This window comes from Aplidium turbinatum, chromosome 7, assembly GCF_918807975.1.
Source record: "Aplidium turbinatum chromosome 7, kaAplTurb1.1, whole genome shotgun sequence".
NCBI classification, from domain to species: Eukaryota; Metazoa; Chordata; class Ascidiacea; order Aplousobranchia; family Polyclinidae; genus Aplidium; species Aplidium turbinatum.
The window spans coordinates 29241276-29254672 of NC_137478.1; the positions used below are offsets into that span (position 1 = coordinate 29241276).

The window sequence follows — 13397 nt, forward strand, 5'->3', positions numbered from 1 at the left end:
CAATAGTGACAGTGACAATAGGCCAATACCCATCCCTTGATTATATTTAAAGGCACTCACAGCCAGTAGTGTAGCCAGGAATTTTGAAGAGGGAAAGGGTTTGACGGCCGGCGGGCGAAGCCCGACGTCGTGTTCGCCTAAGACGACACCCAGCGGCGGGGAGTCTGGGGGGCCTCCCGCAGAAAATTTTGAAAAATTAGTTTGAATTGGTGCATTCTGAGAACATTTTCAACAACAATGTGGGTATAAATATTCCTGTAAAATGGTGCTGTCTGGTGGCATAGCAAAAGGATAAGATCATGTTTTCTTCGGCATTTTTTCGAAATAAAACTAAGTCTCTATGTTTTCTTGTTGCTAATTCCTGGCTGAGATATTTGAATGTTTGGTATCGGCAAAACTCGCTTTTTTAATGCAGTTTCGCTTAAAATTAGGCAAACTTTGTTTTAAAGACATAAAGAAACTGAAAGCATCATTCTCAATATCGTGACGTAACACGCGTGCCAAAGGGGGGGTGTTGAAATCCCCCCCCCCCTTGGCTACGCCACTGCTCACAGCCCACAACCCACCGGTGTGCCGATACATCAGGATTCGTTCTCTCAATCAGATTAGAAGTTGGCCTAGTGAACCCCATGCTACTAGCACCATCAGCCTCCTCATCCCTACGTCCACTCTTGCAATCTTCTATAGATCTCGACGTTTTCGTCATGTATGACAAAATAGAATTAGATTTTCGTTTGCCAACACAAATAAGTGCGAAAACAACAACTAGCACGAAAACACTTTGAAACAAAACACTAAATTTGTAAACAACAAATTTGATATGGACGTTTTTTCTACTTACAAAACATTCAAATTTAGTTCGTATTTTCAACTAAAGTCCCAGACGCCTTCGTTTTTCTGCTCAAACGTCGTAAAGAGTTTTACATGTCCGTGTGATTCGGCATTGACGTACCGTACGGTACATCGGTACGTATGTCCACCAGACATTTGACCACGAGAGTACAGGAGCATCTGAACTTTATAGGGAGTTAAAGAAAAGTGCCATCAAAGACCATATCATGGAATGTTCTTTTTGCTCTGATCGAAAATTCTCTGCCGACTCATTTAAAATTTTACGCAAAGACAAATCCCAATTTGACACCAAAATTTAGGAAGCACTGTTAATCAAACGCTATAACTCAAATTTAAACAAACATTTATTTGCTGGTCGAGTCCATTCTCTTCAACATTTAGCCTACTTGATGTATCACCTTCCCCGTGGAGCAAGTTTTTTCGTAGGTAGTTATTTATGTAGTTGCCTTTTCCTAATGTAATTTTACCTTCAAGAAGTTGAAATTTATTGCATTTTTATAAATATTTTCAGATTCCTGATGAGGGCTCAAGTTAAACCGAAAATGTTCAACTGTTAAAACTATTTTTAAGTTAAATATGTAAAATATATTGTTATAATGCTCAGCCCTGTTGTATTGTTGTGTCTTATTCATACCTAACCTGTAAGCAAAATGTATAGGCTAAATGAGAAACATACAAAAACTTCATTTTTAGTGGCGGGTTTGGGGGGGGCTTGAGCCCCCTTAGCCCCATGCTGGGTGCGCTACAGCTCATGACCATGTGGTTTGTCTTGAGTTTATGTCTTTAGTTTAACGTAAGTTTGTTACATTTCAACCAAGTGTCAATTTTTTGTGTAATATTGGTGATAAGTTGAAGAGTTTTTAAATTTTTGTTTGAAATTGTTAGACTTGTATCATCTGCAAAATTTGTTGATTTAAATTTTCAACAATGCGGCATCAGGTATTTCATTAGTATAAATTAAAAATAATAAGGGTCCAAGAATGGATCCTTGTGGGGCACCGCAATTCACGTTAACTATTTCAGACTGAATGCTGTCGATTCTAGTACATTGAGACTGAGTTCCCTTTTCAAGATATGATTTTAAGATGTTTCAAAGTTTACCACGGAAGCCGTCAGTAGTAGGCTATTGCTTAGTAGAACACAGGAAAGGAAACTGCTGGATCTTTGTTTGAATGTGTTTGGCAAGTTGATGATTCAGAGACCTAGAATTAAACTATTTCTAGACTAAGGCTAATAGTTAGTCTTTTATCACTAAAGAAGAACGTATTCAAGAAGCCTCAACAAAGTAAACTCTTTTATGCTGCTTTCAATATTGCAAGAAGAGCAATTTGGATTCGTTGTCATCTCGAAACCAAAACAAAATGCACAACGAAGATTTGTCAGCTATTTGAAGTTACGAGAGTTTACAGATAAGGCATAATAAAATATCGAAGCATCTAGCGCAGTTAATAAGAATATAAAAAGGGCTAATTCTTCTGTTTTGTTCTTATCCTTTTTTTACAGATGACTTACCTACATAGTTGTGTAACATTTTAAAAATTTACTGCAATGTCTTTTCCTTTATCAAATATGTCTTTTTCATCCAACAGTTCAAACATGGAAAGGAGTAAGTGAACTTGATCTATCTCACGTAGGCTAGTGTTTACTCTCACTAGGCCAAACAGTTACAGCTACAAAATAATTATCTCTATGTGTCTACATAACTACACAATGCAAAGATTTAATTGCATAAGCATTTTTGAAAAGCTTGGGTGAACAAATTAAAAACATTTCAAGTTGGATTTATTTTTATTACATGTGATGTTTGCTTGAATAGAATAGCAAAAACGTTTGCAACGACTTAAAGTCTTAAAAACATTTTTAGATTACAGCTTACTTTAACGAAATAGAGAATTAGTTTGCTATGGTTGGTGTGGATGGAGGTTGCAAACATGTGTGGGAAGAAAAGCTAATCCTCTAAACTTTAAAAATAATTTTTTTGAAGTGGGAAATTTGCTGTAAGGTTTAGTATTTTTATTCTAGATTCTAGAATAACAATAGTCTGCGTTTACATTATTTAAGTTGGTTGTAAAAACGTTGGAAGTGTAAAAAATAAATGTTTTACAGTTTTTTAGGCTTTTAACATGCGCTATGCGAAGAGACATGAAGTTGAAGTGTTTTTTTTGGCAAAGTCAACTGCTTGCCGATTATACCAATGATCCCAAACGAAACTTTGAAATTTGATGCTAAAACAGTAATCTTGTCTTATTGAAGAGATGAACCCCTTCAAACAAACATTTAGATATATTGTACTTGTTCTATGTAGCCTAATGTTCTTAGAACTTGCTTCTACTACTACGTCACCGTCAACTACTACCACAACCACTACTTTAAGGTTTTCGATCTTTTGTTTCCCGTTCTGCGGGTACTACGACGGTTTTTCTTCACAGTTTTTCTTCCTCCAAATTGTCACCATCTTAGTCTAATTAAAAAAGATTTCTTAAAACGTTATCAAAATGTAATGCTTAAAATCGGTACCAGTAGCTCACTTCATCTGTCAAACAAATTGGTTTAAATTTTAAATATGATTTTAAATCAGAGCATTTTAATTTAAAAAAAACAGCTTTTGGTTTGAAGATTATGATTAAGTCGAAAGCGTAAGTCATAAACAAAAAGCATTTTGGAGTCAAAAAGTACCCAACAAGTGACCAAACAAAAGCAAAATTTATCGATTTCTTCTAACCAATATTCTTGGTAATTTCTTTATAATCATTCATACCGGTACCCCAAACTATTATTTTTTTTATTCCGAACTTTGGTGCCCAAAAGTGTTTTTCTACTGATAAAGCGACTTTAAAAATATGTTTTTTGAACATTAAGGAAAACCGAAATGCATCAAAACTTTGCTTTAAAAGTCTAAAACATATGTTTCGATTGTGCTTAGTTTTTAAAATACTAATATTCTTTTTATGTGACTTGAACCGCCCATGTGCAAAATGCAAAATTTGTTTTATAGTTAGCTACATCACAGAATTGTAGTGCTGCGTATAACACTTGCTGTTGGACTTTTAACTGAAGCTGAGTTCTCTTCTTAATAGATTTCATTTTAAGTGCATACTTTATCTAAGTTGGTTAGTCGATACACTAACGGTTTTTTTTTTCTGCTTTGAAAATATGCTGGAAAACGTTTAATTGAATTAGCTTCAAACTCTAGTCAGGCTACATGGAAAAGATATTTTTTACCTATTTTTAAGTTATATTTTACGTTATTGTAATGTGAGTTAGGTCTCCAAAGACATAATTGGTTCTACAGTCCATATTGAATTAATAATCTTAAACAAACGATGCTCTTCAGCTAAGTTCAAGTTTGGGCTATTGAAACGTTTTGAAAATGAATATGAGATTATTTAACAAATCATTGGAAGGCACGGCGATTGAGTGACTGCCAAAAGCATGCAGCTGTGTCTTGGCAATACCTAGACAGCAAAATCCGTCTTTTTTAGGCTGGTTCAACGTCTGCATTTGCATTTTGGCGTTGCAGGTTAAAACAACGTGAGTTTCAAAAAATGAACCGGATTCTGGGGAAAGGGAAGAAGGCGATCGCCTCTTCCAATAAATTTCTTAAAACATAGAAAACTTTAGCTTTATTCACGGAGAATTTGCAAGATCGGATTAATATAGACCTACACATTATTGTGTTGTGCTAAAATCATTTCCCCCTTAAGAATATTGCTGCCTGCTGGATAGGCCTGTGTTTCTTCACTTCGGGTTGGGTGGTGTCAAATCATACTATCAGGAGGATTGAAAGGGTATAAGTTTTACTTATTTCTTCAAAAAATCTCTTAAACGCAGTGGGAAAGAGTAGGCTTTTCATACCAACCTCACTGAGTAAAGGTAAAGAAATCCCACGAGGCTGGTCAAATAATTAGATTTGATTTTCAAAGTCTTTTTTACCTGTACAAAGTTGATTAAACATTAAGTAATAAGAATAGATTAAAACTCAATAAATCCAATCATAATTTTATTTATCTTTCCTGCTCTTCGTGTAAAATATTTAATGATATTATCGAGGCAACTTCTATTAGCGTTCTCACAAGATATTAACATTGCAAACACTCAAAGTTTGTTTGGTAACATAGTTTTAGCTGCAAACTTTATCGAGAGTTTATAAAAAATAGAAACTACAGCTCTTTCGTTTCTGAATGGCAACTTTTCAGTCCAACTTTTATCAAATATTGAGCATTAATAAAGGTTCATTAAAAGCAAAAAAAAAATTTTTTTACTTCTTTTGCTTATGGAATAATTTGATCAATTGATAGGAGCAGTGACGTAATTACAAAGAAAATGTTAGGGGAGTAAAAACAGCTGATGAGGGGAAGTATTTTAATGTGGAAATAAAGAGTTGGTTGAAAGATAAAGCTACTGAATGCAGCCTAAACATTTATGACACATTATTGAACATGCAAATACAGTGTCATTGAAACATTGTGATAGCATTAAAAACATATTGTTTTACGGGAGGGCTATTGCTCTCCCAAGCTCCCTTGTGGCTACGCCCCTGGATGGAGGGTTATCATTTTCTGTTTGTAAGTAACTAATTATATTTATGGCAATGAAAGTCAACGCTTCTTTATGTTTTTAGTTGAACTGGTCAAAAGCATAAGAAGAGTAGCAGAAATAACTAAAGTTGTGACACCGGTTACTATTGCTTTGTTGTTCATCATTGGGTTGGTTGGGAATGTTCTTGTCATCAGCATAACCTTGAAAACGAAACGTGTTGTCAAGCATCCGGTTCTCAGCATCCTGGTCTTAAATCTAGCTGTTGCCGATTTAATTTATTTGCTAGCGAGTGCCCCCTATCAGGTAAGTTGAAAGGGTTTTGTTTCCATTTTTGCTAAAACTATACTTTCTGTAGTCATTTCTGTTCAAAGCATGAGACAGAAGTTGATATTTAATAAAGCTGGCAATGGAAATACATTATTGAAACTTACCTACTGCAGCACATTGACTATATCAAGCGGCAAGATCAAGCGGCACTGGTTCGACTCTTGAGGTGTGCGCTTGAGCAACACATTTCTGGGCAGTTGTCTGTCTAATGGCACCTACAGTATATGATATAATTCATAGACAACAATACTTCAACAATAATCCGAAACATTATTTTGTGAAACTTGGTGACCGGACCTGAGTCAGTGGTTCAAAGCCTCTACAAGTATGCGAAACTGCCAGGATTAAGCTCTCAAAGAAACTTTCTCAGTGTCCGAGGTTAGAGAGTTTCTTAATCACAATCATCACTTCTATTCTTTCGGTAGTTTTCCTTTCAGAGCTACGCCTGCCTAATTTATTAAAAGCTGAGTAAAGATATAGTAAATTGTGGTTGTAAATGTCCAACAATGCCGGAATTTGAACCAAGTTCATCCAATTAGATGCCAAGCGCTTTATATTCAGTGACACGTCATATAGACGACAAATGAATGACACGGGTTGTGTTCAGGAAAAAATAAAGTCACAAGAAAATGCCACAATGTTATTCTGTCGGGCATTAGTGTCTACACTCTACAGGAAAGGGCAGGGCTGCTTTTAAACCCGGGATGATTTTAGAGGTCCGAAACTTTTTCAAAGAAAGCGAGAAGCTTACGAAAATACAGTAATACATATTTTTATTAGTATTTTTGAAGAAAAACTTTATATTTTTTTGAGACATTTTTTGACTTTTTGGGAAAAAGTGCTTCTCTTTTAATGATTTTCTAGCATATTAGAATATTCACCTATTTTTGAGTTTCTTTTTTATTTCAAGAAAGTGTCTTTTATGAAGGAAGTGTCTTGTTTTAAGTGCCTGGAAATTGCATTAATACAGAGCTCAAATTATCTTATCAATGGCATCTTAAAATATTTTGCTTCCAAAGCATGGTAGCCCATTATGTAGCCTACGCTGTTTAACATTTAACATTATCAATGTTATGATATACTTTACAGGCCATCTATCAATCTGTTTCTGGCTGGATATACGGAGAATTCTTTTGCCCGGTTCTTCATTTTCTAAGCATACAAACTATGGCTGTGAGCATCATTACTATGTGTTCATTGGCTGTGATGCGATTCATTGGCCTGGTGATGCCATTCGAGATGCAACGCAGCTGTGTTTCAACGTCTAAGAAGCTTGTGGGTTGCGCTATTGTTGGAATATCGTGGTTGCTAGCATCCATCATTGCCCTTCCGAATCTTATCTACTTCAGAGTGACCCCTAGAGAAGGTGAGACAAGCCAGGAGCAAAAGGGTTGGAAGACCTGGTCAATCTAATTACTAAATAAAGAATCCAAAATGTAGATGCTAAACTCATGTTCAGCAAACAATTTAAAACTGAACTGTTTTTGTCTTTAATGGTTTCTTTCAATACCACTCAAGATGAAAACAGTTTAGATTTCGAAATGTTTGCTGAAAATAAGTGAGACAATATTCGGTCATTAGTTAATATCTGGATATGAAGCACCTTCATCTCTCAGTGATACGCATGTTACAGGGAGACGTAGCAAACACATTTCGTAGGCTTAAAATTAGCAGTGAAAAAATGTAGTTTCTAAATGTCTAAGATATTTGTGTAGTCTTTTACTCATTTTCCTGTTTTTGATAAAACCCCAAGGTAATTGGACAATCAAAACTACTAAAAAAACAACTTTTTAAATGGTGATAGAGCACAACTCTTCAAAAAATAAATTACGTGTTTATTCAAACCTGACCTGACATTAAAGTATATAGGCTAACATTGATATAAATATGTCCACAGCCGATGAAGAACATAAGGTTTTTGGAAAAAAATTCTAAATCATTTTCAATTACTGTATTGAGTATAGATTTTATAATCCAATAGATCAATAAGGCTTCGTAATGTTAAATATGTATTAATAGTTTCTCTCGTAGGCAATATTTGGTTAAATAGACCAGAACATTTCTACATATAAGCATTTTATTGTCGTTATGCTTCAATCCTCAATCACATTTGCGTCATACAAATCCACCGGAAATGATTCAAAGATTTTCCCCATTTTCCACATCTTTACACAACGTTTTTTTTGTCCAAGCCAAAGGCCATGTTTTATGTTTGGTCTTTGCGAACTTAATGAAGCAAAAAATGTTTACACTTTCACATAATTTAATGTATTTCCCAAGGGTGCACTGCCAGAAAGCGTGTTAATTTTTGATTGACAGATTACTTGAACCATTTGAACACAAACGTTATTTATAAAATCAGTAAGTTATATTACAAGAAGACACAAGAACTTGTGAAATATTAAAAGTTTGTCAAACCAGGCGATATACATAGCTTCAGTAAATCTTTTGAAAATTTATTTTACATAAAATGCCAATCGTAATATACAGTACAAACAAATTTATTTTCACACGAGTCAGTTCAATCATAAACAGCTAAAAATCGATTTCAATCAGCTAACAGCTAGATCATCTTCAGTTAAGCTTATTCAAATAGAATCATTTTTATTTTATTTAGATTTTTTTATTCTATTAATAACCTTTTTTTTAGTATTTTTCGATTTTTAGTTGTTTATGATTGAACTGACTCGTGTGACAATAAATTCGTTTGTATTACAAGACATGTAACCGATTGGTTCATAGCAAGCATTGTTGTGGGTTTGACACCTGTCAGAAAATATTTCATTTGCTTGATTGAAGTACCAATCGTAATTTTTTTAATTTCTGATGTAGTTTTCGAGGAACAAAAATAGCCAAATCCTTGTGGGACTTAGTGGGCGGGAAATAAACTGTCACCATTTTTTGGCAGACAATTTTACTTTGATGTGATCTAGCTGAGACAAAAGCCAGGTGGTGGTGATTGTGAAATCTATATCCTCGGAAGCAGAAATTATCTTATGCACCTAAAGCTTTGTAGTTTTTTATGCTTGTAGAGGTTTTGTACCACTAACGGAGGCCCGGGCACCGAGGTTACAGATTTTAAGTTTTTGCTCATTGAAATGTTGTTGTATGTAAATGATTTCATTCTCTGAACGTAGAGTTATTTTTAAAGTGGATTGTCCCACCGCTCACTCGGAGAGTTGAACCAAAATTGCTTGATGTTACCGTTTCGATGTTCTCAAAACATGATATTTATCCATTGAGCTATCGGAGCGGTCAGAACCTTTGTGTAGAATATCAAGTAAAATCCTGGAGCCACAATAGCCTACGTCATATTGGCAGCTCTGTTACACGTGTCATTACACCATCGCTGAATTTGGAAGTGCGATTGCACAGAGGTCGTAACGAAATTCTGCTTATTCTTTCTAAAGTTGCGAGTTTGTGAATAATGTGAGGTCTGTCAGAATAAGTCCTCTTGTCGGAGAAACATGAGAAGGTCTGATCTAATACCTATACTATATCAACTTGTCAGGATTTTTTTTGAATGTGTTGTTTTTACTAGGTCCATCGAGATCAGTTGATGAGTGTGCGTGGCAAGACGAGAAAGCAGACACAATAAACAGCGTCCTTCTCCTTGTGTTTACTTACATCATTCCATTCATTCTGGTCACAGTTTTGTATTCTATCATTGCAAGAAAAATCCGAATCGAGATGTCGTAAGTTAAATCTGCTTCTTCGTTCAATTGTATAGACGTTGAATGAATGAAAAAACAACCAATTTGATACTTGCCATTGCGCTGATAAACACATAGAAAGTTTAAAAATCATTCTGGTGAACGATCTGTCTTTTCGCTTACAAGAGTCGTGTGTATATCCAAAAGTGTGTGTTTCCTGAGTGTATATCTTTTGTAAGAAAGCGGTGTGTGATATGTATATTTTGTGTGTGTATATTCTTTATGCGAAAGCATTGTGTAATGTGTGTAACCGTGTATTCTCTGTGTGTATATTTTTTATACGAAAGCACTACATGATGAGTGTATTTTGTGTGTGTATATCTATTATATGAAAGCATTGTGTAATGTTTGTATTTTGTGTGCGTATATATTTTATACAAAAACGGTGAGAGATATGAGTATCGATCTTTTCTCTTCAGCTCAAATCAAGACAGGGACCGCTCCGAGCACATCAAGATGACAATAATTGTCCTTTGTCTCATCATCGCCTTCCTCCTATGTTGGTTCCCCCATCATCTCTATACAATGATGTTGGTAAGCAGCGGTAGGCTCGGAAGCGATTCTTCTAAAAATATGCTGGTTTCATAAACGTCACAATAAAGTGATCTTTTGAGTTGTGACAACACATTGTATGCTTCATTACGTCACATAAAAGCGTTGGGGGCTTATTACTGTGATCTTGCTCGAGTCACAGCATCTGCTCGAAGATGGTAAAAGCAGAAACGCTGGACAATTAGACTGGCAAAGAAAATGGTTCAAACGTAGAAGAGAAGACAGTTGTTGTTGCAGTTAGTTACAACTTTAGTTACATGCTCCCTCACAAAGGAGAGTTCTCCAATAGGTTAATTGCCGTTAATTGATTTACAGTGGTATGATAACTGTCTTACTTTTGTTTTGGTAGGCTTCCAAAGTCTATGGCCACACTTCATACGCGATCACGAGACATATCATCGATGTTTTGGGATACTGCTGCGCATACGCACACGCATCCGTTAATCCGATCATTTACACTTTTGCTACGCCAAATTTCAGAAGACGCGTATGCAACATTTGCCGTGGAAGCTCATGCAAACGTGTTTGTGAAAACGTATGCTTTGACCGGCAGAAAAGAAACGCTTTTGACAACAGATCCCCAAGATATTTCAAGGATAGTAGGAAAAATCGTTTGATTCCGGAGCGAACTTTAACTACAAAACTGGCTTCTCCAATTATGGAACACAACGGCAATGAACACATCCAAGTTCTTCAAAAGCTTAATCCCAATTCGAACAACAACGTTGAAAATCGACACAAAGAGTTAGAAAAGGTTTGCTCCGATTTAAATGAGTCCTAACTTAGTTCAGAGCCTTGCACAACTTTTGTATGGAACCTCAGTTTTTGCTTTAACTAGCTTACAAGTATGACGTAAGCTAAAAACTAAGCCTCTAAGAGTGAAACCTTGGACTAAAGGTGATCTGGAAGCGTGGTTTAAGAAGGTTTTGTCAAGATTAGTCTCTCTTGGTCGCAAAAAAAGCGTCTCTCTTCAATTTCATGAAGAAGTATTACCAAGAGTATGGGCTATCTCTATTATTCCCTCAGATTTCCCGCAGTCTCAACTTCTGGCAAAGAATTTCCAATACACAATATCTGTCGCTTTTTTGCAGCATCAGCTTGCGGACCGAACGCGATCACCCGAAGTGTGTTGAACTGCGTAATCAAGAGTACAGTATTCTTGCTAATCAGAGAAACCACGCCATTGTGGTAGCATATTTGTGCTACAAAAAAAAGAATGCTTGCAAGCTCCCTCACTACTTGTATTTATTGATTTTTGTTGCCAACCTTAGCTAAAACATTTGATGTTGCTGTGCAAAAGATATGGAAGTTCTTTGAGCTCAAATACTGTAGTTGGTTTGAATTTTTTTCCTCGGACTGAGAAAACCTGATTAATTAGATTGATAATTTAGAAGTGATAAAGAATTGGTCTGCTTTTCCAATACTCGAAAAACTTTGATGCCAAGTTTTTCGAAGCCTCCTTTTCGATTAAGTATTGCGTGACCCCTCTAACTTAAGCTCATATGAGTGGTCTTCAATTTACATGGCTAGTATCGTTAGGTGGTTTTTGTTAAAAATGCATGGAAAATCAGCAGAGCCCTATTTATGGCATTATTATGCATTTCGCTCTACTACTGTAGAGCATCATTAATGTCTTATTCAAACAGAATCTATTTAAATAGTTAACAATTTATGAATAATTTGAATAATAATTGATTCTATTTGAATAAGGCATTAATGATGCTTTACAGTAGTAGAGCGAAATGCATACGCCATAAATAGGGCTCTGCTGATTATCGTAGTCAGGAGACCCCCTATCCTTAATCGAACTCAATAAATGTAGTATCGTTAGGGTATTGTTGATGTTGGCTAAATTTAACTTGATTTGAACATTTGCTTCATTATGTTAGAAAACTGGATACCACAAACAATAGATTCACAGCATTTTCAATGTTTTTTAAAAACTGCACGATTTATGAAAATTGGAGCAGCCTACTCTAAGGATTGAAAGGAAGGACTGTTTTCTCTATGAAGCCAGTGGGGTTACAGAAAATTAGGATTGAATAATAATAATTATACAGTAGGCTACTTCCAAGCAACGCGTTTTGTCTATTGTAGTTATTTTATTTCGATTTGAGCAGAACTTTCAGACGCAGGACCTGGAATATTTAAGAGTCAGTAATCTGTATAGGGATCCGAAAATAAAGAAACACTGCATCCTCATTGGAGTCTTGTTGTTTTCTTTGAAGGTGTTTTCTACGGGAAGCTTACTATTCAATGGCTGGGGCTCTTACTGGTCGCTGATTGCAAATTATCCTCTCAAACGGGTCTGCAGATTTATACATTCAATATACGAAAGGGATACATTTGGTGTACGTGTAGTTGTGTCCCACATTCAGTTTACTACACTACAGAAACACGTCTTATTTTCATTGCTGAATCATTTTTATATTTTATGCTTTGTCACTGTGTTCAGCAGAATTGCACCTGCGGGTAACAAAGATGTATTTTACGTCATAATGCTGTAGAAATGATGTAAGTGATTAAAACTTGCTTCCAATCTTTTATGTATTGTTTCTGCATGTCGTACACTTGAACGTGCGTTGATAAGTAGGTTACAACACTCGTAGCATTTGCCGGACTGATCGGCTATGTTAGGGTAGGGGCTCAATTACAGAAGTTCAAATAGTCAAACGTCAAAGTTTAAAATGTCAAAAATAATAAAAGTTAAGCATAATTTGAAAACAGCCTTTTACCATTGTCATGATTTTCATGGAAGGGAAGAGCAAAAACGTTATGGAGCTTAAGTTATTTGGCCCCTTTTAGCTAAACTCCTGATAACTCAGTTCCAGAACAGACTTTATTACAAGATCAGTATGCGCTAATACGTCGTTCTTAAAAGATTTTCTATACTGACTTTGAAAATGCTACTAAGTTTTTGAGAATCCAATTAAATTTTCTTTAACCTTGCTAGTGTTACGTTACAAAACGTAGGTTTCTTTTTGTTGCACAAGGTGCATGTGTGGTTGTCCTGCATTATCTTTGAATATCAAAATCACAAAATCATGTGTGATTTCACAAACCACCGGACATCTCAAAACTGCAACGTGATAATGAAAATCAACTATGTATTGGGCATAAGCACAAGAAGAATATCGAAGTTGAGTAGTTTTGTTGTAATCTTGAGTATTTTTGAAAGTTGGTGGCTTGAATATAACAAATTTACGCTATGCTGATGATACTGTTCTGTTGGCTGAATCACAAGAAGATCTTCAAGAAATATTGGACAATGTTAACTCAATTGGTAAAAAATTTAATATGAAAATTAACGCTAAAAAGACCAAGTCAATGATAATCTCAAAATCACCAGACACTCCAGTACTCCAAATTATAATTGACAATGAAATTATACAAAAAGTAAAATCTTTTTCATAT

The 13397-nt window shown here is 35.4% G+C and overlaps 1 protein-coding gene across 1 annotated transcript; it reads left to right on the top strand.

The window, feature by feature from the left end:
- The first annotated feature begins 2353 nt into the window (after positions 1–2353).
- On the top strand, positions 2354–11553 carry LOC145774821 (galanin receptor type 1-like). Its single transcript, XM_082586139.1, has 6 exons — positions 2354–2458; positions 5474–5694; positions 6808–7084; positions 9260–9413; positions 9851–9965; positions 10333–11553. The coding sequence occupies exons 1-6, from the start codon at positions 2401–2403 to the stop codon at positions 10762–10764; spliced, it is 1257 nt and encodes a 418-aa protein (XP_082442265.1). The 5' UTR covers positions 2354–2400; the 3' UTR covers positions 10765–11553.
- Positions 11554–13397: the final 1844 nt, after the last annotated feature.